The sequence below is a fragment of the Microchirus variegatus genome, assembly GCF_963457635.1.
Source record: "Microchirus variegatus genome assembly, chromosome: 12".
In the NCBI taxonomy this organism is placed as follows: Eukaryota; Metazoa; Chordata; class Actinopteri; order Pleuronectiformes; family Soleidae; genus Microchirus; species Microchirus variegatus.
The window spans coordinates 2,663,133-2,690,735 of NC_139813.1; the positions used below are offsets into that span (position 1 = coordinate 2,663,133).

The window sequence follows — 27,603 nt, forward strand, 5'->3', positions numbered from 1 at the left end:
AGGATAAATTTATTTGTATGGTTCTAATCTACTTCCATATCAAAGGGGACATTTGCATCATGACTTGAAGTCAAAAGTCACTTAACCTCCCTACTAACACCCAGAATGTAATGTAAGACATTTCATGTGTTTTTCTTCTGTGATTGTGAAGAGACTCGGCAGTCGACTGATCAACCCTGCAGACAGACTAAAGGAGCTGCACACAGATGTAGTCAGACTCTGATGCAGGCACTTCCTGGTCAGACAGTGTTTTCAAAGGAGCTCTCTCTCTCTCTCACTCTCTGCTTTTCTCACTTCATTCACAGTCTCGTCATTAGGTTCTGGTGTTATTTCCACTCACCTGTCAGTGGTGCTTAACAGAGAGGAGACAAGGTTACGTTAGTGACATCACAGTTAGCTTGAAATCTAAAGCTAACAGTAGGGCTGTCCTGTGCGGTGCTGTAGCCATGTCCGCCTCGGCTGGATGCTCTCCGGCGGGCCACAGCTCGGGCCTAGGCCCCGGTATGTCCATGTTCCGATGGTTAGAAGTGCTGGAAAAAGAGTTTGACAAGTCCTTCGTGGACGTGGATCTGCTGCTCGGAGAAATTGACCCGGATCAAGTCGACATCACGTACGAGGGTCGGCAGAAGATGACCACCCTCAGCTCCTGTTTCGCTCAGCTGTGCCACAAAAGCCAGACGGTTTTCCAACTCAACCACAAACTGGAGGTGAGTAAACCAGTGCGTGTTAAAGTGCACGTAATGTGAACGATCATTTACACGAGCCACAGATAACAAGGACACTCGAACTAAGGTCGTAAAACAGTCAAACTGTCAGACTCGTGTCTTATGACGCTGCTTGACAGGTGATGATGATGATGATGAAGGGCATGATGATGTTTGGACTGCCACGTTTGACTTTTTTTTAAATTGTTGATTTTATTGGCATATATCGATGCGGTGAAACTTTCATGTTACACTTAGATTATTAGATAGATCAGAAATCATTGTGTTATAATAGCATTATATCAGGCTACAGTATACACAATATAAATGTAATACAGAAAATAACAATATGTCTGGTCATGTTTGACCTTAAACGTTGTAGACTGTGGTCAAAAAGCTAAAAGTGAACTTTGTTTCTAGATTAGTCAAAAAGTATACAATAAAAGTACTTCAGACTACTGGGATATGAAGTACAACTGGTACTGTATCTAATGAAAGTGAAATCAGTGTTACAGCAGCCAAAAATCATAACAAGGTAGAAATAGATGTAGAAGAGAAATAAGGTATGGGAATATGAGTGTTAATATTAAAAGATGTGCAAGACAGACGATATAAAAACAAGATGACGTCACCATTTACAGTATAGCTACAATGCATTTTCTTTATGTTTGATTTGATGTCATTAAATACATGTAATCACTATAATATGATATAATTGTTTTGACATATAATTTAACCTTTTTCTTTTCAGTACTTAGTAATCCCCTTCAATAGGACTTTAGAATTGATGTAAAGGAGAGAATATCTGCACACTTCACAATAGGAGTGGTTAGTGGTTGATTTGACCACGGAAAGCCAGGTGACGGCTGGCTTGACCATAATAACATAAAATGAAGCTAAAGAACGGTCAGTCTAAATTGTTCTCTGATGTGTGTTCATTCTTATTGAAGTCAGTTAGTTTATTGAGTCACAGGTACAGCAGATCCATTTGTGTTGACACATATTAAACACACATTCTTCTAAATTAAAAACTCTTGCCTCCCTAAGTACTTACCCGTCAGCATGTGATTTAAGAAACAAAACCCTTATCAAAAGAAGAAAAACACATTTATCTCCTGACAAAATATTACTCTCATCTTCACAAGATTAAAAGTAGTGAAGTGTAGTGAAGTAGTTACAGGTTCATAAAGTCATAAAATGTGAATGTCTGTCGTTCAGGAAAAGTGCATTACTTGGTTCATTATAAGTAGAATTATGTGATGATTCTTTTAGTCATTTTTAAAATGAATTTTATCTTCATTTTTAGGTTATAAAAAAAGCGTTAAGAGAGAACAGTATAACAAGGCAATCGGAGATGGCAGACTTCACCCCATTCATGCAACAAGCCCCTGGCTCCCTCTGTTGGTCATAGTGGCAAGTGCAAGTGCGGAAACACAATCAGACAGCGCCACCAAAAACAGTACTAAATAATCTAGATTTATTTAATATAGCAATTACCTTCCATATTTTTTAAATATTGTTTATATGTGATTTCCAAGTGAGATTTCGATGATTATCCTAATAAATGTCTCCATTGTGACATTGTTAAGGATTATTTGTACTTGGTCTTTAACTTGGTGGTTTGAGAATATAATAGATTTAGTTTGATCTATTTTCAGAGGTAATTTATTTTTTATCAAAACATAACTTTATTTTATGTAACTCTCTCTTTATTGTTTGTTACAGCTGGTTTAGGTTTTCACCTGTGCAATATTAGGTGGTAACATCTGCAAATAAAACATAACAAATCAGACATGTTACTTACAGCTAATGTGTTTGACAGGAAATAGTTCCTGCAGTGATCATCATGTCAGCAAAGTTGTGTCTACTGTGTGGCCCAGGTTTTCCATGATAGATATGCTTGTGTAGTGTCCTCCATCACACTCACGTATGTTCCATACCACTGTCCACTATACCAACAGTCTTCATCGTCAGTCAGCTCACCTTTCATTTTAGATTAACAAGAAGCGGTTTTGCCTGAATACATTTTCTCAGTGCGAATCTGGGATTTTAAGTGAAATTTAACACTTTTAGACACAATTAATTGTGTTATTCTGTTCACTGTTGGTTAATTTACTGTTTTTAATGTGAATGAGTATGTAAGTCCATAATTAGTATTGATACATGTCTGTGTATTGGTGCTTTTGACACCCTGTGCCTTTACTATGGTGTCCTGCTCATGTCACTGGTGCTTCTTTTTTCCTGTAAAACAGCTCTTACTGATACACTGATGGATTAACAGGCTGTAGCTGCTCCTGGCGTATTCCCAGTCTGCACCCTCACTTATCAGTCACAGCTGATGCTCATCGGGGGTTACCTGTGCAGTCTTTGTAAAGGATTTGTCTCGGGTTGCTGCAGCTAGATTAGATATTAAAAATATTTTATCATACATTTGATCATAAATCATCATTTCAGATCAGTCCAGTTGTTTTTATGGAGTACAGCATCGCATTCAGAATTTTCTAGGAACCCAAACATTCACACAGTGAACAAAAACGCTGTGACGTTTTTTAGAAGAAAATGAGAGAAAACCAACTGGTTGGACTGGTAGGAGAAGTGGTGGGGGTGGATGGGTGAATGTGTAGATGTTTGTCAAGGCAGAATCAATCTATCAATTATTTTCTCGATTAATAAAATATTTTTTTGTCCATAAAATTTAGTTAAAGCGGACCTAGACCGGAAGTTCCGATTAACGCTGTTTTTTAGTGTGTATCTGCGTCATTACCTTGTTTATGAAGCCCTGAAGGTTCTAAACAAACAGTTCAGCCTGGTCCGGTTACGTAAACACCGGTTCTCCTGAACAGCAGATCCTCCTGCTCCGGTCCCTAGTCCGGGCACAACAATGTTTTGATAATGAGTAGCAGTGCATCCACCATTCCAGAGGGGGGAGCTGTGCTTCTGAGAGCGGGTGTGCTGAATATACTGAAGACTCTGGCCGTTTCTCAATACCCAAGTATGCCAGTATGTACTTGCTTACTTGGAAAGTACATACTTGAGAAGTACGACTGAAGTACATACTTGCCAAGTACGGGAGTACACGAGCATGATTCTTCAATTGAAACAGCAGTGTACTTCCTTGTTCTACTGTTTGAATGACGGGTGGCGCGATTAAGCCTCATTATCGCCACCTACAGTGTTGATGAATGAACATATAAAATATTTTTAATAAATATATGTATTTATTAAAAAAAATGTATTTGTTCATTAAACATAAAATAATTAAAATGTGAAAATAACAACAATATTATTGTTGTTATTTTCACATTTTAATTATTTTATACACTATAAAATAGTGTCCATTATATGTAAATACATATACAATGACAGTGCAACTTTAATATAAATCTAAAATTCAAATTTACGATAAGTTAAACATTAATATTATACAAAAGTTCACACTTTCAGGTCAAACGTTTGCATTAAAAACAACATGTCAACAACAGATCTATCGATCATACCAAGTATGTAATGACGTAGCCGTCTGAACCAGCGGATCATTTCATCAGGACAGGCCGAGGTAACGCTGCCCTCTGCTGGACACTGTGAGCACTGAGCGTCCGCAGAGGCGGAGCTGATCACCTCCAACAGTGCCGCTGTCATACTATAAATACGTCAAATCTTAATACACAAACCACATGTTTGGATTCTAAATGACTAATTTCTCGCCTCAAATGATTTCAAAACTGCGTTCCGGGACACAGAAAAATATTTATTTCAGGTTTATATTTGTATTTTATCCTGCTATGTTCCGCCGAAATGCATTCTGGGATATATGGCTTTCCCAAGTACGCTCAAGTCACCACCTGATGCATACTTGGGAAAATGGGCGGAGCGAGAACACTTCCGGGTATGAGAACCGTACTCGCTGCTCGCGTTCTTGAGAAATGGAACAGAACTTGGACTGAGGCTGATGATGTTTTCACAAGTACGGGAGTACACAAGTACACACAAGTACGCACAAGTATGGATATTGAGAAACGGCCTCTGTCTTCTGGGTGAGAGAGTTGAGTCTCAAATCTCGCGGCTGGGAAACAGCATCAGAAAAGAGGATTTCTATCGGCTCGTTTACAGCAACTAGGAGGTTTTTGACCATAAAAACAAGTTAATGTATGTAAGTAGACCTCCATAACTAACATATATGTGCAACAGGACCACTCTATGTGAGCTTTACAATGTTGATCAGTGTTTATCAAACCTGGAACCTAGTTCCAAAAAACACAATTCCGTTTAAAAACGGAAAAATCACACCCCTGATAAACGCTATCCAAGCTCAATCCAAACTCTAAACTGACCTCAACTCAAAAACCCACATTTTGAATGGAGCCTGAGGGGTCTAAATAGCTGTAAAACCTTGCGGCGAAATCTGAACCACTTCCCGAAGCAATCACGTGGTACAGCCGGGCAGCGAAGCTTCAGACGTCATCATTTTTGGCTCCTCCCCTTAATGGGGCTATGACATGGCAGTGACCTGACATACACTATCTACTGCTGGTGTCCTTCCCATTAACACTATTTTTCCACCATTCTTTTCTTATGTTTCTCCATTGTCTCCTTCTCTCCAGGCTCAGCTGGTGGATCTGCGTTCTGAGCTCACTGAGGCTAAAGCAGAGCGGGCAGTGGTAGACAGGGAGGTCCATGACCAGCTCCTGCAGCTTCATGCTCTCCAGCTGCAGCTTCATGCTAAACATGGTCAAGCAGAGGACTCTGACACCATCAAAGACAGACTGGTAGGTTTGGAGGTGGAGCTGCTGTCTGTAACCTTCAAAATGTGTGAATTCACGGTTTACATTCAGGCATGTTTTGGCATGGGTCTTCGACTCCCTGAAAAATGTACCATCATCCTACCCTGGAGATTGCGCGGACATTTAAAACAAACAATCGTTAAGTGTTGGCTTTTGTACTGATATAAAGTGATCACTACACAAGGTGAAAATGTCTTCTATACTTGATGCAAACACACTTTATAGCAGCGATCAACCTCTGCTGTCTCTCAAGATCTTTGGTGATCTGGTAAAATACTCTCCTGTTCACTTGACAGTTAGATGATATACAGTCAGGTCCATAAATATAGGGACATCAACACAATTATCTTCTTTAAGGCTCTATACACCTCTACAATGGATTTGAAATGAAACAAACAAGATGTGCTTTAACTGCACACTTTCAGCTTTAATTTGAGGGCATTTACGTCCAAATCAAGTGAACAGTGTAGGAATTACAACACTTTCTATATGTGCCTCCCACTTTTTAGGGGACCAAAGTAATGGGACAAACTAAACAATCATCAATCAAACTTTCATTGTTTAATACTTGGTTACAAATCCTTTGCAGTCAATGACAGCCTGAAGTCTGGAATGCATAGACATCACCAGACGCTGGGTTTCATCCCTGGTGATGCTCTGCCAGGCCTCTACTGCAACATGCTTCAGTTCCTGCTTGTTCTTGGGCCATTTTCCCTTCAGTTTGGTCTTCAGCAAATGAAATGCATGTGTAACCATTGTGGGTCGTCATAAGGAGGATGACAGGCCTGCAGCCAACACTCTCTTTAACAAACAGCACACGACTCAAGGTGTCAGCAACATTGTTCTGGTTGCCTAGTACATATTTAATATCAAAGACATAGCTCGCCAATTTAACCTCCCGCCGTTGCTCACAACAGTCTAATTTTAGCTTGGTCAGTATGTGACTGTATCCAGACTGTGAACTTGTGGCCCTTTAACCAGTGACTGAACTTGTCACAGACTGACCATTTCAAAGGCAGAAACTCCATCCAGGGACCCATCAGTTAATAACAGGAAGGGTCATCACTGTGAATCAATGAGGATTTCAGTTTCTGAAATGCTTGTTCCTGCTCCAGTGTCCATTCAGAAGAGCGACATTTTGGTTTTGTGTTTCTTTCCTCTCATTTTCACACCCTTCAGCAGGTTAACCCTGTAAGACCCAAATTAAGAAAAACCTAAAAAAAAAATTATTTGACCATTCAGATGTTGTTGTAGGAGGCCTTAGATGCAGAAATCAAAGAGTTTTTGGAAAAAAAATGTTTATGTACGTTTTTACAGAAACGTTGTAATTTTACAACGTTGGGCTTTGGTGGTAGCAGAATTTCAGTGTTTTTACTCACTTTGTCTGAACAACAATTCACAACAACTAAGGGTTTATTTGCAAGTTTGATTGCTTACTTAGCTCCATAAATGTATATAACATTTAAAAATAATCACACATTAGTCATATTTTTATGAAATCATTTATTAAAAATAAATACATAAATAAATAAACAGGATAAAACTCTAGCTTTTTCTAGCAACTTATTCATTCCTTTTTTCTTTTCATGACAAACTTTCATTGTTAGTGAAAGTCCTAAAAACAGTTCTTGTCCTCTGAAAAGCAAAGGCACTTGCTGCATTGTGTTGGTGAATCCTTTACTGCAGCATCCTCTCCCTGTCTTCATGTCCTTGTGTACGTCCAATGGCAGGTGTGCACATCTCGTGAATGGTCTCTTCTGAGCATTTAGAGGCTTCATGATGTCACTGTCTGTGTTGCTGGGCTCTCTTTGCCTTAAGATCATCCAGACCAGAAAAATCTGTGTTGGGACTGATGAAATATTTCTTCGGCCAGCGACACCTGTCACGGTGCATGGTGCGTTTGTGTGTTTTTGGCTCGATGTCCACGTAATTATCAGCTGGACAGTCCATGGGTGGTTGGTTTTCTTTGTCCACTTGTTGACAGACATCTTCATCTAAGTCTTCATCACTCTCATCAGTGTCATTGAGTTCCATCTCAACTTCACTCTCTCCAGTTTGGATGATATCAATCACATCCTGTACACTGTATCACAGCTCACTCCTTGCTGGTGGCATTCTGGAAAAAAAAAGCAATGAATTAACGTATAAATATGCTTTTTATATTGTAGTACATAATCTGAAGGAACAGATAGGGTGGTGGACCAAGTCCTCTGGGTAGAAATGCTTTCAAGGCAGACAATAGTGTCTGCTGATTGTAAGTCACTTTGGACTAAAGCATCTGCTAAATGCCCTAAATGTAAATGTAATTGTCTGAGCCTATGGTCTCTACTTATCATACTAAAATAAAAACATGCAAACCCCCACTTACATCCACACCCCACATTCAGGAACATTTACACCTTTCCCAGAACTGAATTGTCTGTTGATATCCTCTTTGTGGACAAAGACATGGGATTTTAGCTCAGTCTGATCAAATTAAATATATATTTTTTTAGACATAAAACTTTAAAAACAGTCAAATTTGTCCAGAACACAACACAAGGGTATAATGTATGTAATGTATACTGTTCATGTATAAAGAAAATCCTCTATTTCAAGCCGTGATGGAGTGGAGGGAATACAACCTGTCTGTGTCCACTGTAACAAGCCTGCTATTTTTGCTACCACCAAGACCCAGTGTTGTAAAATTACAACAAATATGTAACAAGCTCTAAATGAACTTTGATGTATCTATTCCACAATAACTAAATATGTACATGCTCTACACATTGTAATAACATCCAAAAAAAATATAAAAGACATTTTACTTACTTTAATTTGATGAATCCAGTCCAATGAAACAAAGAGATTTTGTTCGGAGGAAATCTTGAAAAGTTGTGTGCGTTCATGGCCATAAAGTGGGACTTATAAACAAATGTAACATCCATTAACATTGTTAGACTGAACAGTAAGACCCAATGACTATGTACATGTGGTAAAAAACCAGAAAAAATATAACAGATTGTTTTTAGGGATGGCTAAAGTTAACGTTGTAAATTTACAACCGTGGGTCTTACAGGGTTAAAGAGTGGCTTGGCAATGGCAGAATATCTCGGCACAAAATGTTGATAATAATTTACCATCCCCAAAAATGATCTTATCTGCTTCTGGGATAGGGTCACACCATCAGGTTCCATTAGCAGGGCTGCCAACTTTTGAGAAAACCTTGGAGTGAGACATCGTGGCATGCGGTGCTAATGTAAGGCTGGTTAACAGTACACATCCAATATATTTATTTATAGTAATATTTTATGCATCCCAAGCTTAATTAATGTTTTATACAATATGATTTATGGATTATTAATGCTTTGTACAATAATAATAATACAGTAAATAAGTTGAGACCTTCGATCCTACGATCTTGCCCACAAGAGTCAAATAACTTAACCACTAGACTACCAATGTTAATTCATTGGAGTCATTACCCGACTACCTGTTCTGCGCATGTCTTTTTTCGAGAACCATTGACGCACGGACATCTCTATTGCCGCTCGGTATCGTAACCGAACTGTCTAGTTATCGCCAGTGCGAGCAGTTTCAAACCTATCAATAGAGCTTAGATTGGGCCCAAAAAATCAAGCCCGACCGAGCCTGTGCACGTTGTGTCCGAGCCCGACACATTGTAACTGTAATTACGAGCCCGATTTAAACCCGATATTTTTTTCATACGTGAGCCGTACATGTACGTCCACGTCCTCCCCACAGAGGGAGCTTGTTGTATCTGCTGCCACAGTCTAATTGTCAACAATATTTGCTCTGGTCTGTTGAAACACCCTTCATGTCTATTATGTGGCCTAGAAACTTGACAGATTTTCTAGGGAAAAAGCACTTTTGCTTAGGTCAAAAACCATTTCCAGGCAGGCTTTTAGCCAGCAGGGTCCCGTGCGTCCTGGGGACCCTGTACTGAAAATAATAAGAAATTAGACGCCCTAGTTTTGGGCAGGATGCCCTAAAGACGCCCTATTTTTCCCCCGTTAACCACCGAAACGATGTTGTGATGACGCGCGGGTATAGACAGGTGCGTGCTGGCCGTAGTTTTTGCTGCCAGCACGCGCTCGTTAGGTGTCCACCAGAGTGAAGTACAGTGATCTCTTCATTTGTGTAGCACTTGTGTTATGTCCCCCACCCCCTTCGTAAACTTAAGCGCAACCTCGTTTGCACTGCACGCACACACACACGCTTGGACGCGAACAGCCACTCGAGAGAACGAGCCGGTGACGCGCGCACCATCATCTGAGAGGTAAGGTAGCCTGGACAGCAGGATCACCTTTTCGTGCACAGCTTCCCAAACCTCTGTGGTCGTGAACTTTACGTGTTTGTGACACTTCGACTTTTTTTACTCGTAATTTTTTGTCGAGGTGCACACGTGTCGATTGTCGATCGTTTTGTCAACAAAAAAGTCCCATCCCTAGTGGAAAGTCTCTTTGCGCAAAAGCGAAACTTGGCTGCAGTGCTGATTATGAACTCCCCGCGACACTCTCTTCTCTATCTTTGAGCAGTTAACTAAAAAGATCAGCTCATCTGATGCATCTGTTATTCCCGTAATTACAGCGCTAAAGCGTCTTCTAAAGAAAGAATGAGACCACGGAGTAAAAACAATGAAAAGTGTAGTTTCCCTGTATTTCATCGCGACTGCACTCGATCCTCGTCATAAAGATCATTATGTATGTCTCATACATGAATGTGGGGATGAAACTGCGCACAGAGAAATTATATATTCCATCCATACGAAGGGTTCGCTTACAGTGTGCACAATGCAGGAGAGAGATGAGCAGAGTCAGCAGGGGCGGTGCGCAGAAAAAAATCTAAAAAAAATCTTAAAAAATCCTAGCTAAAAGCCTGTTTCCAGGCGCTGCAAAGCAGTGTCCTCATCAGGTGCAAACACCAACAAATAATCTAAATAACACAACAGACTTACTGGTCACCATGCACCAAAACACTGATGGATCAATCCAGCAGGAGCGAAAAAAAGTTACAGCGCACATATTGGCACCAGAGCGTCAGCGTGATGTAAACAAAAAAAAACACTGTGTCGACTGGACAGCGGATCCAGCCCCAAAATAAGAGCAAAACAACAACTGACTTTCAATTAGATCGTTCTGATTAGAGAAGGGCGAATGTCCGCACAAATGCGTCATATGCATTTATGTCCTTTTGACTCGCTAATGAAGTGATTCACACGCATTTGGAGACCAGGGTCTGATTCTACCGGTTTAGAGGTTTTAAACGAGTCACCCTAATTGACCAAGGTAAGCCAGAACTAAGGCGCTGCGTAACTGAAAGCGCAGCAGAGTCACAGAGTTGTTATTACGCACCGCACAGGGAGCATTGATTTACAGCGAGTTATCTTTTCTTTTCTTTTTTTCAAAACACGTTCTTTTTAGATCTGTAGTGGCATGTTAACAAAATTAAATGGGTTTTTAATAATTTGGTACCTAAGAAATCTCAAATGGCACAGATGGTGCCAAACTGAATTCTGTCTGATGTAGGACTGTTATACTGTACTTAACACATTTTCTGCTGTTTGGGTTTACTGGTACTTTGTGCAATATGATTAATTGTGTCGTGCAATAGCACCAATATGCAAATTATTTTTTCTGTCTCCACTTTTGTATTGTGTACAAGCCTTTATATAGATTCCAGTTTGTCTATAGTTGTAATTTTTAAGTTCTAATTCCTTTTTTGGGCAAAGATGGCCCACCCACTTTTGCACTGGCCCACCCAAAATATTATTTCTGCCTGCGCCACTGCTCACATCACGATGCTGAAGTTGGCTCCACATTCACCTACAGTGCGACTCTCATTTATCTCGTCATCACCGGTCTCTATCACTGGTAGAGACTGGTAGTCATCAATTCTTTGTTGAACATCACGAAAGGTTCACTCATGAAGTGGCTTACACTTTAAGATGTAGGATAGTTCTTGGTCGGGGCAGTGTTTGACAAACATGAGGCCCACTTCATCATTCATGTTCTCTGCCTTCTTCCCCAGTCTATGAAGACCCTCAAGAGCCAGGTCCACTGCTTTGTTCAGTCTTATCCAGTAGTCTACTGGGTTCTCTCTGTGCTTGGGCAGGGTAGCATACAAGTCAGCAAGGGGGAGACATGAGGGAGCATCACTGAAATACTGGAGAAGGACATTCTATATCAGTTCAGGTCTCTGTTTAACATCCAGCGTAGGTTCACTACGCAGCGCAATCTGCACGACATCCCTGGCCTAGCCCATCAAATGGTTCAAGATTTCTTCTGCCTGATCATGTGCAGGAACATCATGTCTTTTGAGTTAAGTCTTAGTCATAACAATCCAGTCTCGCACTGAATACTTGTCAGTGTTGTCGCCTCTAAATGTCTGGAGGTCTTTGTCAGACTTAACATGAACTGTCAGATGTTGGAGATCATGCTTGCTAGCTTAATTGTGAGTGTTCTGTGTAGTAGATGTAGTCTGGTGGTCGCTATGCATATTCACAACACCAGCTGACATTAGCCTTGCAACCATGGATTCACCAATTTGAGCACCTAACTGCCCTACCATGTCAGTGAGATGGTGGATGGCATCAGCGTCACTGTTGGGCGTGGAAGTGTGGGGTCTCTCCCTCATGAACTCATCAACAGGAGCGAACCTCGACCTAACCCCATATCTGTACACCCATCAGCTGTAATCCTTGAATGTCCCACCTCCCTACTGTCATCAGAAAACAAAACACCCCTACCACTTGGTAACACAGGGGTATTAAACTCATCCATCTTATCCATGTTATTTTAGCAGATCTCCACAACCATTAAATGTGCCAATGATTAAATATACTTGCGTTGTGTAAATATAGGAGCAAAATTGAGTTGAAAAACCAAAGTAAAATTTTTAGAACAAAAACAATGTCTACACTAATGAATGTTGCCAACCCACTGACTAAAAAAAAAAATCACTTTCCCTAAACACACTGTGTTTTGAGATGTGACCACACAATGATCTTGAACTGTAGATCAGGACAACAGCACGGCATCCGCGGTGACGGTCTTCAAGCTGATCTGAACATCCAAGGGGTCACGGCACCAGTGTAACCATTGTTGGTCGGGAGAAGAAGGATGACAAGGATTCCGCAGTTTTCACAGCTTTTATTTAATCTCAACCTGCGGACGACAGCCAAAAAAAAGGATGGATGACAACATTTTGTACCCGACTCACGCCCTCAGCCATTGTAAACATTTCTGTGTCACATTTTTCTCTAACACGTCCAAAGGAAACTACAAAAACATAAACTGTCTAATAAACATGGCGTGTGTTAAATGTATAGAGCGCTCCATCTCGTGGCCAAATAAAAATTCGCCACCTTTACAACTTTAAAAAAGAAAAGAAATCCACAAACCTGCAGACGACAGTCGTGTACAAAATGTCGTGATCGTAATTTTTTGGTCATCGTCATTTTTTTTGGGCTCACGCCTAAACATACAGAACAACACTCGTACACACGGGCTCCTGCTAAGCACTGAACGATTCGGTGAACTAATCTTTTGAACAAATAATTTTAATGAACGGATTCTAGTGATTCAGTACCCTCGAATGAACTGCCGATCCCATCACTAATTCTTTCTTTTTAAGAATGTTCCAAACAGTTGATTTGGACACACTTAATGTTTTTGCTATTTCTCTGATGGGTTTGTTTTGATTCACTGATGGTGACAGCTCCTTGGATCTCATATTGAGAGTTAACAGCAACAGATTCCAAATGCAAATGTCACTCCTGGAATCAACTCCAGAACTTTGACCTGCTAAATTGAAGATGAAATAATGAGGGAATAGCCCACACCTGTCCATGAAATAGCTTTTCAGTCAACTGTCCCATTACTTTTGGTCCCCTAAAAAGTGTGAGGCACATATAGAAAGTATTGTAATTCCTACACCGCTCACCTGATTTGGATGTAAATACCCTCAAATTAAAGCTGAAAGTATGCAGTTAAAGCACATCTTGTTCGTTTCATTTCAAATCCATTGTAGAGATGTATAGAGCCAAAAAGAAGAGACTTGTGTCGATGTCCCAATATTTATGGACCTGACTGTATGTTTCCAGTTAGGTGACGTATATGTTTCCAGGTATACACATCTGGATTTATATAGTGTGGCTTTCTGCCAAGATGTCTTTGTTTTGACTCTGACTGTTGCATGAGGGATTGCACAACACTATCTACCGAAGCTCTATAGAAACTACAGTGTGGCTGTGGATAGTAAGTTAATGTCAGACATAATAATGATGTGACGTTATTATGGCGTAGCTGAGAATAAAAAAAGGGTGCTATTATATTCCTACTGCTGTGGAGAACATGAGAGTAGCATGTTAGTTACTGAAACAAATCTAGAGTTTTATAAGCAGTGAGTTACATACAGTGGCCAGCAGTCACCTGGTGCGGTAAACGGTAAACAGCAGTTCTCCTGAACAGCAGATCCTCCTGCTCCGGGCACTAGTCCAAGCACATCAGGTTGCATACATTGAACCGCAGAAGAAGAAGAATATCCGTTGTGGAGGTGTTTCACGAGCGACACGTCACTAGCGTCTTATGACTCTGGGTCAAAGTCGTAAAAGGGACTGCGGCGGGGGGTCGTGACGAAGCTATTTTGAAACATTGTTTTGATAAACAATGTTTTGCCAATCACGACACAGTCTGTCTTCTGGGGGTGAGATTTCAGTCTGAAACAGCAAGACTGATGAGAGCTTCAGTGAGGAGAGATTTCTATCGGCTCGTTTCCAGCAATTTGGAGGTTTTTGACCATATAAACAAGTTAATGTATGTAAGTAGACCTCCATAACTCACATAAATGTGCGATAGGACCACTCTGTGGGAGCTTTAACATCTGTCCTCAATTATCCAATCAGATCACACTGGGTTTTGGTCTGAACATCAGTCCTGAATGTGACCTCAGATCTGCATTCTGATAACATTCTGAGCATACAGCACAGTCAGGGTATGCCTCCTCAACTGGCCTCTCATCTGTGGCACTTTCACTTATGTTACACTAATCAATGCTTGTATGTTAATTTTACATCAGCACAATGTAAACACTGATCATCTGAAGATAACTTGAATCCACACACACTGACAGCAGACTCATCAGTACAGTCAAACCTGTTGTGTTGGAGAGCTGTCATGACGTTGGTGTGTATTTGAATAAACAGTAGGGACACTAGATCTGATCATTTACAGGATGTATTTGAATTCCAGGTGTAAACAGCTGTAATTATTGTTGTCCACATGTGATCCGATCACTGAGGACGAATGTTTGTGTCAGGGTGGGTGGAGTGAAGAATTTTGTTCTTTGATCATGTGAACAAAGCAAAGCTGAATCCAACAAAGCGTCATACAGACAAATGAAGACTGGTTGTACTATAGACTCATTTGATATCATTTGTCACAGCTGAAGTGATCATGCTCAACAGCTGTCCATTATGGTGTTAATTAGTTATATTCCCCTTGAGTGAATTATTTATGTAGCTAAGCTAACAAGCGAATTATTCCGTCCATCTAATATAAGGATTTCTCCATTTTCTCTCTAACCCTCATTTTCTTTACCCTGACCTTTTTTAACATGCACAGGGTAAATGGACTGCACTAAAATGGCACTTCTCTGAATCTTTATCACCACTATAAACACTTTACACTTAGTGATTCTGTATAATATATTATATATAAATATACATATAGTGTTGTTATTTATCAAAAACCATATATCCTCTGATGCAGTCATACGCTGCTATACTAGCAAGCACATTATGTCAGACTGGGAGTGAAACTGTTCCCATGGCTCCTCCTTATAATCCTAACAATGGTTAATTCTACATTACTGATGCATTTCTATAAGAAAAAGGTGATACAGCAGTGTGTCAGGTCCAGCATCATCTTTCTGTCATGATGTCCAGACAAACATGACGTGACTGCAGTGAACCATAGTCACAGCTGTGATCTGCTGTGTCCCTACTCATTTATCTTATATTGTTCTAGGTCTTTATGGAATGTGTTTTGTATATTTACCCTGGAACTAGAAGTAAGTGTAACTGTTATACTGTGCACAACATTATCAACATCAAACACTCATATAATTGCTTGATGGATTCAAATTCTTATTCTTATTCTTATTTATTTTAGTATCAATCAAACAGTGGTTGTACGTTCTCTACACATGATCCAGGCTGTAGTTAGCAGCAGAACTACCACCAGTGTCAACACAGTGAAGTTCTGCGCTAAATTCACAAAAGAGAGTTTTATCACTTTCATGTGCTTTGGTGCTCGCTACTCCTGCTTTCTTATCACTTCCAATGTTTACGGTTTCATTTTTCCAAACTCTAGGGTGCATATTGCTTTATAATACTATAAATCTGCCTTTTGTATTGAATGGTTAACTTACTCACCATCTCTCGTGAATTTCTCTAAACTCTGACTTCTCTGTGCTCTTCCTCCTTTCTTTAAAGCCTACACCAACACTGGATGAGATGGTAAGTGTGCGTACAAAACGTTTCTGTGTGTTTATTGGAAACAGAAACCTAATGCTGTGAGTGTATCAGAGTCCAGTGATTCTGAATTACAGTGAACCATGTAAAGTGGAATCTAAATTATCTTAAAGTGTTGTCGCATCATTGTTTAGAATTTTTAAAATATAATCGTTGTAGTCTTAAGCCCAATTTATACTCGTGAAGTGCTCTGCGTAGGTCAAGGGACGGAGATGACGAGGGCTGCGATTGGTCCTCAGGACAGGCCGAGTTAATGCTGCTCTGTGCCGGCCACTGTGCACACCGAGCTTCCACAGAGGCAGAGCTGATCACCACCGACAACGTCGCTGCCAAACTATAAATACATTATATCTTAATACACAAACCACATGTTTTGACTCTAAATGTCCAATTTCTGGCCTCAAATTATCTTAAAACTGTGTTCTGTGACACAGAAAAGTGAGAAACGGCCACTGTTTCAACAACAACAGTCTTTCTCTCTCTTTCTATTTTGGACGCCATTGCTCACTGTAGCTAAAAACACAACAACCTTGCGTAGCGACCCCTACTGATCGGGCGGGAAATTGCAGTGCGTATCCGTCACCACGACGGAGAAGTATGAAGGCTCGAGGGGTCTCCGTGGTTACGCAGTCGGAGAAGTATAATGTGGCCTTAACTGGGTTCATATGTTTTTCTTAAATTGTAATAAATGACACAGTACTTGACACCTCACTGAGCTCCTGAAATCAGCAGTTAAATAGTTGCACAGAGGCTCTGCTGTCATGTTCCTGTGTCCTCCATTTCAATAGATTTGCTTTGATTTGCTGGTACATAGAGCAGCAGTAGGTAAAACCACTCTGATGTTTGATGCTTATGTGTTGAATGCAAACATTATATTTATGACATGAAAATAATTGATCAACCATCTCTGCTGTCTACGTAAGCTCAGCTGTACCAAGCCTTTGACTTCACTCCTTCATGGCCTGAGACTCTACTGTGAGTCAACAGCTTCTGTACATTTCCTGCTCAGCACCTAATCCCTTTCCTTTCCCTGGTAGATATATCAAACCTCCACATTTCTGTCTGATGATGAAACAAAGACACACTCTTCTAAGTGGATAAATACCATGTAACATTTTGTCCTTGAGATGCTGCTCTTTTTTTCAACATTGTAACAACAATGAATGAATAGAAATGCCATCCATTCTGTATGCTTTGATGAAATAAGTTGTAGAAACACGGTCCTGTATTCATCAGCAGGGCTCAGCCTGTGTCTTACATGTGATTTGCTTCTTCTAGGAGCAGGAGCTGGAAACCAGTAAGAAGGAGAAGCTAACGGAGGCAAAGATGGAAGCAGAGGTCAAACTGTTTAAGAAAGAAAATGAGGCCCTCAGAAGGCACATGGCAGTACTGCAGGCTGAAGTGTATGGTGCCCGACTGGCTGCCAAGTACCTTGACAAAGAACTGGCTGGCAGGTGAGAAGCTGCTGCTCAAACACACAGGACACACAGACACTGACTGTTGTGAGAGACTTTATTTATTTACTATATATACAGTGGATGAAATAAGTATTTCATCTCTCACTGATTTTGTAAGATCGTCCACTAACAAAGAATTTTAATGGTAGGTTTATTTTAACAGGGAGAGACAGAATATCAAAGGAAAATCCAGAAAATCACATAAAACAAATTACATTACATTATTTTGCAATTCATTGAGTAAAGTAAGTATTTGACCCCCTATCAAAACATTACTTAGTACATGATGGAGAAACCCTTGTTGGCAAACAGAGGTCAGACGTATAGACTTATCAGACTGTATGTATATATATATATATATTTTTATTTTTTTTTATTTTTTTAATCACGTCAACATACAACATACACATATGTTGTGAGAGTTTAACCAAAGTTTACATATACATTTCTTATAATTCTTTTTAGTTTAGTTTGAAAGTTAATAAATACATATCTGCATCACATTCCATAAACTCTCACAGTGACCAGTTCCATTCAGTTTACAACTGACAGATTCAGTTACAGCCTTATAACACAGTAGGTCTCTTTGAAACTATTTAATAGCTCTGAATTGTCCTCTAGGGTGCAGCAAATCCAGTTACTAGGCCGTGACATGAAAGGGCCAGCACATGACAAGCTGTGGAACCAGCTGGAAGCAGAGATTCACCTTCACCGCCATAAAACTGTCATCCGAGCATGTCGAGGTCGCAATGATCCCAAGAAACTTCTCCCCTCTCCTGTGGGACATGTGAGTGTAAACCTACAGAGCAGGTAAAGCTGTCAGACAAATACATTTCACAGTTGAACAATTAATGTCCTTTCAGGACCCAGACACGCTGAAGAAAACCCAGGGAGTCGGCCCAATCCGAAAGGTGGTGCTGGTCAAAGACGATCATGAGGGACTGGGAATCTCCATCACAGTAAGGAGTCGCAGTTTTTCTTTCTTCTTCAGTGGCTGCGACAGAAGCATCTATCCTGTCAAACTGATGAGCCACTGGGTTTTGAGATTGTCACTTCAGCTTCGACTAATGCATGTTAGCACATCCGCATGTAGACTACAGGAGTAGCAGTGAATAATGCTTCCATCCATTGTGATCCAGGTGTTAAATAGTTTCTGAAAAAAACAAATGTTTTAAAAGACTATAATTTGACATTAGCTGAGATGTTATAGTTTGTGGTGTTTATATGGAGTTTATCGTGACTTCTCATATGTCTGTTCTTGTCAGGGAGGGAAGGAGCACGGTGTTCCCATTCTTATTTCAGAAATCCATCCAACTCAACCTGCAGACAGATGTGGAGGGCTGCATGTCGGAGATGCCATCCTCGCCGTGAACAGCATCAATCTGCGAGATGCCAAACATAAGGAGGCTGTAACCATTTTGTCTCAGCAGGTGAACGCACACACACACGCACACACACCAGGGTTCCCACAGACCCTTATAAAGTCTTGAAAGGCATTAGTATTAAAAATGTCTTAAATTCCTCGTTCAAAAGTCCTGACAATATTAACACAGGATGTATAATTGTATGATTTTTTTTGTAATTGAAAATCTCAAAATAATTGGTAACGGTTATTTAAAGGGGAATATTATGCAAAATAAACATTTTAATCATTTAAATCCTTATATTTGGGACTCTGGAGGCCCTATCAGTCCATTTTTCCATTTTTTCCTGTTAAGAGGAGTTTTACCTGAGCGATCAGAGATCTGGGATTTATTTACCTGTGTTTTACTTGTGATCTGTAGGTGTGCGTTTTTTCTCCAGGTATAAGTAAATGAAGGAACGTGAGTGCTGTTCCTATCATAGTATTTAATTGCCTTGTTAACTTGTTAACGGCGATAATATGTGTAATTTCCACTGTTGTGTCTCACCTTGTTTAATGTGTACAGTGTGCTTTCCTGCAACTTTAAAGCTGTTGTTGTGTAGCTGTGCGTTGTTTATGAAGGTTAGTAATATTCTGGGACTTAATTCCTCGTTGAGCGCTGACATGTGCGCTGTCTGTGGTGAGCAGAAATTGTTGATAAAAATGATATTGATATCCACTTTAATTATGGCATAATAATAATGGTGATGACATTTATGATAATAACAATAATAACTAGCACCGCAAGCGGTGGTAACGGGTTCGAGCTTGACGCTACGTCGCGACCCGCGCCCACCTTGTCGCTTGCGCCCTGATCTCGTCTCTCGTTCATTCGCTGCTTGCTGTCCTCTTCCACCACCAGGAGGCGATGGTTTCAAACGTGATCATTTTTGCATAGGTGTCTTCAGCAACTACCCATCATCAATCATGGCAAGTTTGGCTCCGACTTGACCTTCCATCGCAAAGTTATAAGCGTTTCGTTGCGTGTTGGGAAAATTTGGAATTTTCGCCAACTTTGGCGCCACCAAATACGCCCGCCATGCGATATTTCAAAAAAAATTTCAGATTAGATCGTACCTCAACTGGTCCACATCGACCTCGCCAAGTTTGAAGGTGATTGCTCAAAAACTGTAGATTTTGGTATCTACGGCAAGTTATGCTGTAAATTCGCCAAAAACGCCTTCGTTTTCGCCTTCAATCCAAAATGGCGGCCTTCCTGTAGGTTTCACAGAAAACTTGTGATTGACTTTTGCCCATGGCACAACCTAATGAACGTGTGTACCAAGTTTCGTTCATGTACGTTATTCCCGACAGGAGTTGACCTAGTAGCACTTTTTTGCGTCAGTCTAGAGCCCCGCCCACTTCCATTTTTTGACGCACATTCACCGAACCACTGTTTTACAAAATTTTCAGCGAGGTCTGATGTTGTCCCGAAAATTCGCGAGGTTTGGGATACGTTTAGGCCTTCAAAAAGGCACTTTTTTTGTGTGAAGAATAATAATAATAATAATAATAACTCTTTCAATTACAATAGGGTTCTTGCACAGTCGTGCTCGAACCCTAATAATAATAATAATAACTCCTTCAATAACAATAGGGTTCTTGCACAGTCGTGCTCGAACCCTAATAATAATAATAATAATAATAGTAGTTGCCTCGAAACTGGATCTGGATCCTGCAAGCTACAAGATGAGGACACAGAGAGAGTGAGAGGAAAGGAAAAACTAACTCCATAGTTCCTCACAGTGGAACTGGAAGCCATGGTGATGTCATCTAAAGTGAAAATGTGGTCAGAGAGTTTATTCTCTAAGGTGTTAAGGGCCGAGTATAATGACCTCAGTTTAAAAGTAGAAAATTAAAGGGTTATCCAGGATGAAATGTCTCTGATAAATATTGATAAATATAACTGTGTGTCATCTTCATAACAATGAAAGTGTATGTTGTGTTTTCTAATAATGTTCCCTAAAGGAAGCGAAAGTATAGGCCCAAGCACAGAGCCCTGTGGAACTCCACAATTAACTTTTATATCACATAAGTATGATTGAAACCAGCAGAGGGCAGCACCTGTGATCCCAAGAGTCTGCTCCAGTCTCTGCAAAAGAATGTCATGATCAATGGTGTCAAATGCAGCACAAGATCTAACAGGACAAGTAAAGAGACTAGACCTTTATCTGAGGCCAAGAGAAGGTTGTTACTAACTCTAACTAGTGCTGTTTCTGTGCTATGATGACAAAACAGACATTAATGTGCAAATATGCACATCATTGATTGACAACTGCCTTTTCTAAGATTTTAGAAATGAAGGGAAGATTAGATATAGGTCTGTAATTAACTAAAACATCTGGGTCAATGGTGTTTTTTAAGGCAGGGTTTAATCACTGCTACTTTAAAAAATTAAAAGGACAAATTAATTTGATTTAATATAGAGCTACCCTAACCCTTTAAACAGTTTAGTGGGATCTAACTGACAGGTTGATGGTTTATGATGAAACTAATGATGAAATTAATTTTAACTAATGGAGATCTAAAGGGGAGAAACTGTCTAACTACACATGGTGCTTCTAAAGCTCTTGTGCTAAAAGATGAGTCAGTGCCACTGTGAGGGACCAGATTATTAATGTTATTTTATTCACAAAAAAGTTCATAAAGTGGTCACTGCTCAGTGTTAAAGTAATAGATGTTTCAGTAGAGCTGTGGCTCTGTGTCAGACTGACTACAGTGCTGAAAAGAATCTAGGGGTGGGAATCTCTTGGCGACCTCACGATTCAGAGGTCAACGATTCGTTTCTAAACTGATTATCGATGCATCTCGATGCAACAATTTTTTACTTTAATACTTTGCTACTCTTTTAAAAGTAAGATAAAGCAACATAAATATAAATGTAGTAGTGCCCCCTCATCTGCCTCATCTGGTGCAGACAGACGGCCCTTTTATTTCTGCGCACCGCCCCTGCGCTGTTCTCTTCTCCCTCTCCCGCGCCGTTCGTCGCTCCTCTGCGTCTCCCAACGCTCATTTCATATCTAAAGCAGACTGGATCATTTCTCTACGTGTTTTATCCCCACATAAAAATAATGATCTTTATGACGAGGATGGAGTACAGTCATGATGAAGTGCAGGAGATCTGAGTGAAACGTGGTGACAGACTCTGATGAGCAGAGCGCACTTTTCATCGTTTTCACTCTGTGGTCTTAATCTTTGTGAAAGAAGACGCTTTAACGCTGTAATTACGGGAATAACAGATGCATCAGATGAGCTGATGTCTTTAGTTAACTGCTCAAAGAGAGAGAACGTTCTCTGCTGTGAAGTCAATGTCGCGGGGAGTTCATAATCTGTGCTGCACGCAGCCAAGTTTCACTTTTGCGCAGAGACTTTCCAGTGTTTAACAGGTGCTGTTCCACCGTGCTGTAGATGTGTTTCGACCGCCGAATTATCGTGCATCCCTAAATATAACCTCTTTATTGACAAGAACGATGTAACCGTAATAATGACGCACTTGATAGTGTGACTTGGGTTTCAATCGGCACCTGGACAAGCGTGCACTGCGCTGATTACATGGGGGAACGTGCGCTCTTGTTCCCCGGTATAGAAAAAGCCGAGGTGTATAAAGAAAATCTATTTTTTAAATAAATAAACAAGCAACGCAAAGCCTGGCGGCCCGCTAGGCTTATAATACACTGAGGGAAACCCTGGCTCTGCAGGGAGCGAAGCGAACAGAATGTTGCAGCAGGCGAAATAATTAAATTTTATTAAATTCCGATTATTAACTTAATCGATTCTTTTCGATGCATCGCGATTCTCTCTAGAACGATTCCGAATCGTTCTAGAGAGAATCGCGATGCATCGAAAAGAATCGATTATTTTTCCCACCCCTAAAAGAAACCTGTGATTATTCTTATTTTCTTCAATTAAAGCAGCTCTAGCTTCATGTAGGATATTTTTGTATGCTACAAAACCATCTTTCCAGGCTATATAAAATTCATCTAGGTCAGGGGTCACTAACGTGGTGCCCGCGGGCACCTGGTAGCCCGCAGGCAGCCAATAAGGTGCCCGCGGGCTCACTTCACTTCACCTCACTTGCATGTATCCGTATGATCGCTCAGTAAAATATCTTTGATATTGTTTATAAAAACTGGTAATCGTTAGGAGTAAGCACTGGAATGAATGTGTATGCAGTTGAATGCATAATATTAATCATTTAAATGGTAAACAAACAAAAAAATATTATATGGTAGCACTCCATATTATTTTTTACCCTTAAGGTAGCTCTCTGTCTCAAAAAGGTTGGTGACCCCTGATCTAGGTTAATGGAACGCCATTTTCTTCTAATCTATGTAAAGCCTGTTTAAGAGCGTGAGTGTCAGAATTAAACCATGGTGCTCGTCTCTTCTGATTCACCAGTTTCTTTTTCAGGGGATCAATAGAATCTATTGTAGCAAGCAGTGAGGCCACTGTACTATCAACAAGGTTATCTATGAGGGTGGGAGTAAAATCACAATAGGTCAGATGTACTGACATTACGGCATTTGGAGTTAAATAGAGGTTGCACTGTCTCTTTGAATGTTAATATTATCATCAGACAGGCACCGGCTGTAGGGTATTTATTCTTTATGTTATTGTAATTCATTATTGTACAGTTAAATATGAGTAAATAATGATCAGTTGGGATAGGATTTTGGGGAAAAATGTTTAAGTTATCAATATCATAAGTTAAAACAATATCGAGGGTGTGACTAAGGCGATGAGTCGGTTTATTCGCATGTTGAATGAAACCAATTGATTCCAACAGTGAATTAAATGCACAGCTAACACTATCACGGTCAACATCTACATGGATTTTGAAATCCCCTACAATTATCATTTTATCTGTTTTTAGTACTAACTCATATAAGAATTCAGAGAACTCTGACAGGAACTCTGAATACGGTGCAGGTGGACGGTAAACTGTGACATATCATCATAAAAAACATCATCATTGGTTTTAATGTTTTCCAACTAGGATGAGATAAATTAAGAATAAGGTTTTCAAAAGATAAATTACCTAGATTTGGGTTGGGGTTGATTAATAATCTAGTGTTAAAAATGGTCGCCACTCCTCCTCGGCCTGAGCTTCTATGAATATGGGTGTTGGCATGAGTGGGTTTAGTACGGGAAGGAAAAGTATGTTTTATGTTGAAATCAAACACTTGTCCCTTACTAATGTGTTTTGGGTCACTTAGCTGTTTTTGTTTATTGTAAAATTGGTCTTAAATTTCACTCCTAGTGGCATTTAAAATGTCTTAAAAAGTCTTGAATTTAACTTGCCTTACGCTGTAGGAGCACACACACACACACACACACACACACACACACACACACACACACACACACACACACAGATGAGGTTTTCATAACTTCAGGGGACATGACATTGACTTGCATCCATTTCCTGGAGACTTACGCTAACCTTAACCATAATTACTACTAACCTAATCCTAACCCTGACCCTAATCCTATTCTCAACCTAACTTTAAAACATTTCTTCTCCTTAAAATATAGTTATTTACATTATGGGGACTTGCTTTTTGTCCCCACAAGGAAGACCGATCCCCATAATGTGACTTTGTAAACACGTTTACGTCCCCACAACATTAGTAATACACAGTGTCTGTTGTCTGTGCTCCCTCCTGGTGTCTGTTACAGCGAGGACAAATTGAGTTTGAGGTGGTTTATGTGGCTCCAGAGGTGGACAGCGATGACGAGAATGTGGAGTATGAAGATGACAGTGGCCATCGCTACAGACTCTACCTGGATGAAGTGGAGGACGGCAGCACAGCGCCAACTAGCAACAGCTCGGCATCACTGCAGGGTCAGAGTGCATTTGTGAAGTGCAAATGAATTTGTTTTTCTTTAAGAAGATAAAGGCGGCTCATGCAGATGCAAACCTGCAAATGTTGAATTGTTAGATTGTGTTGAAGACACAAGTCTAATGTCAATTCACTACACTACAGTCAGATAATGTCTGTTTACTATACTACAGTCAGATAATGTACCTATGTTCACGACACTACAATCAGATAATGTCTGTTCACTGTACTACAATCAGATAATGTACATATGTTCACTACACTACAGTCAGATAATGTATGTTCACCACATTACAGCCAGATTATGGCTGTTCACTACAGTCAGATAATGTGAGTTCACTATACTACAGTTCACTACACTACAGTCAGATAATGTATGTTCACTACACTACAGTCAGATAATGTCAGTTCACTACACTACAGTCAGATAATGTATGTTCACTACACTACAGTCAGATAATGTATGTTCACTACACTACAGTCAGATAATGTATGTTCACTACACTACAGTCAGATAATGTATGTTCACTACACTACAGTCAGATAATGTCAGTTCACTACACTACAGTCAGATAATGTCAGTTCACTACACTACAGTCAGATAATGTCAGTTCACTACACTACAGTCAGATAATGTCAGTTCACTACACTACAGCGCTGTTCTCTTTATGGGTTGTGAGCTGTGGTTGTGGTTGATGTATGACCACATTTCACTAAGTGTTCAGTTGAATGTGTCTCTGCAGCTCTGGAGAAGATGTCCCTGAACAACAGAGCAGAGAATGGAGACACTGGTCTCTCCAGTGCGACACCATCAGAGGAAACTCCCTCCAAGGCCCCTGAAACTGACACCTCCTCCTAAAGGCTCTGCCAAGCCACTGCTGTGTGAAAGTCGAGGATTGCTGAAGAAATTCCTCTCAAAGAACTGAATCAAAGATATCTTTGTCAAGTGGAGGAACAAGAGAAAATGAAGAGAATCAGTCTGTTTTCTCTTTTTCCTCTTGGATCTGGTGAATGTGAGGGTTAAGTGATGATTTGGGGCTAAACATATTCAGAGGTGTAAGGTAAATACAGTGTGCTGTATTTTATTAAGATACTTACAGGACATGCTGAGATCAGAACAAACAGTAGATGTTATCAACCCTCTAAGCTGAGTCACAGTGACATCAGACGGAGGAAAGTGTGTTTCTGTAGATGACGAGAAGACGTGTTCCTACAGTATATGTTCTCCAGGAGAGGCAGGGAAATGTGTCCAAATGAAAGTGGATGAAAAATGAATGGTGAATGAGAATAAATGTGTGGAGGGTGATTAGTGTAACGTGTCATTTCAAAGCCCTTCATTCACTATTCAGTGGGATGTTAAGATTTTAAACCCCCTGACATGAATATTATATTATCTGTCAACACCAATATATTTTTTTACTTTGACAATGAATAAAAGAACAATCTGATTGGTATGGGGGGTTTTTAAACACAGAAATCATGAGTCAAGCTTTTCAAGTCATGTCATTTATTCTCCTTTGAAATATTGCAGATATTTGAATCTACATCTCAATGCAGGTGTTAAACAGTCAAGTCAATATAAGCGTTAGAAGTTTGACCTTTTTTTCGAGCATATTCTTCAACTCTTAAGTTTGTCAAAACAATCAAACAATGATGTAACAGAAGGGAAAATGTAATGCGATGTCATAACATGAAAAATACTTTCTCAAGTTCTAATGGTCAATGTAATCATTTCTGTCTTTACATGTCATGACCTTTGACCCTGCCCCAGTATTGTATCTATATTTATAAAGTGGAGACTGTCAGGTGCAGCTTTTTAACTGACATAGTTTGGCCTTTCTGTTACAGGGTGGACGCACTAATACTTGTATGATATAAACATATGCAGTCAGTTTGAATAACAGACTCTCTCTCTCTCTCTCTCTCTCTCTCTCTGTCGCTGTATACGTTGTCATTGTTATGATTTGAGGGTCATTCTTCTGTAACACTGTTTTGTCAGGAACACGTCATGATAAAATGTGACGTGTAACACTGTAAAAATGTGCTGCATGTGTTAGCTGGACTGTTCCCTAACAGTGTTCAGGCTCAAAGGAACACTGGCAGTAGATGGAAGTCTAACTCTGTGGCATACACTATTCACACATTCATGTCCTTTACTGGCTTTTTTTCCTCTCTGTCTCTAAACTCCTCACTCTTCATGATCAGCATCTTTATATATTTATTTTCAAGCTAAACATTTTATTTAGTCTTTGAATAAAGTTTGGTTTCAATTTGGTTTGTTTATACGTGTGTCTTTTAAGAAAAGAAATATCTTCAGTATATTTTTAGTCATTTTAAAAATCTGTTATTTTGTAGAATTATTTGAATAACTTCACTTACCGTTAGACACAACATTACCACAACTAACCATTATTCTCATAATTGATTTAATTTAATTAATCCAGTGCTTGCTCCATTAAATGTTGATTGGTGTTTCTCAAACCTGGAATTGAGGTTTTTGTCCACAAACCAAAATTATCTTTTTTTCATGGAGCAAAGAAACCAGAAAATATTCACATTGAAGAAGCTCAACGATCACACAATCTGGTGTAAATGACGAAGAAACACAGTGTTTCATTGATTATCAAAATCCATTTATGAATTTGAATTATTATGAATTAATAATCAAATAATCGTTGCAGCCCAAACAACAACAACCACACAGTCAAATTTGTCAGTGTAAAACACTAGTGTGTAAACTACTAATGATAATAACATTGCTTTAATTTCTCTGCCACGAAAACAACAAATGTCTGCATTCGTACAGCTTAAGTTAACACAGAATCTGAGTTTCTCTGCTCCAGTCTCCCAAACCCCTTTGAATGAATTCCAGATCCATGATC

At 39.8% G+C, this 27,603-nt stretch overlaps 1 protein-coding gene across 2 annotated transcripts; it reads left to right on the top strand.

Moving 5' to 3' along the window:
* The first annotated feature begins 233 nt into the window (after positions 1-233).
* gopc (golgi-associated PDZ and coiled-coil motif containing) lies at positions 234-26,995 on the top strand. Of its 2 annotated transcripts, XM_083898718.1 has the most exons (9): positions 234-707; positions 5,306-5,470; positions 15,981-16,004; positions 17,298-17,473; positions 18,098-18,263; positions 18,340-18,435; positions 18,742-18,906; positions 24,558-24,723; positions 25,465-26,995. In XM_083898718.1, exons 1-9 carry the CDS (start codon positions 447-449, stop codon positions 25,578-25,580), a joined length of 1,335 nt encoding a protein of 444 aa, XP_083754844.1. In that variant the 5' UTR covers positions 234-446; the 3' UTR covers positions 25,581-26,995. The 2 variants fall into 2 exon arrangements, with proteins under 2 accessions (XP_083754844.1, XP_083754845.1); XM_083898719.1 differs by lacking the exon at positions 15,981-16,004.
* Positions 26,996-27,603: the final 608 nt, after the last annotated feature.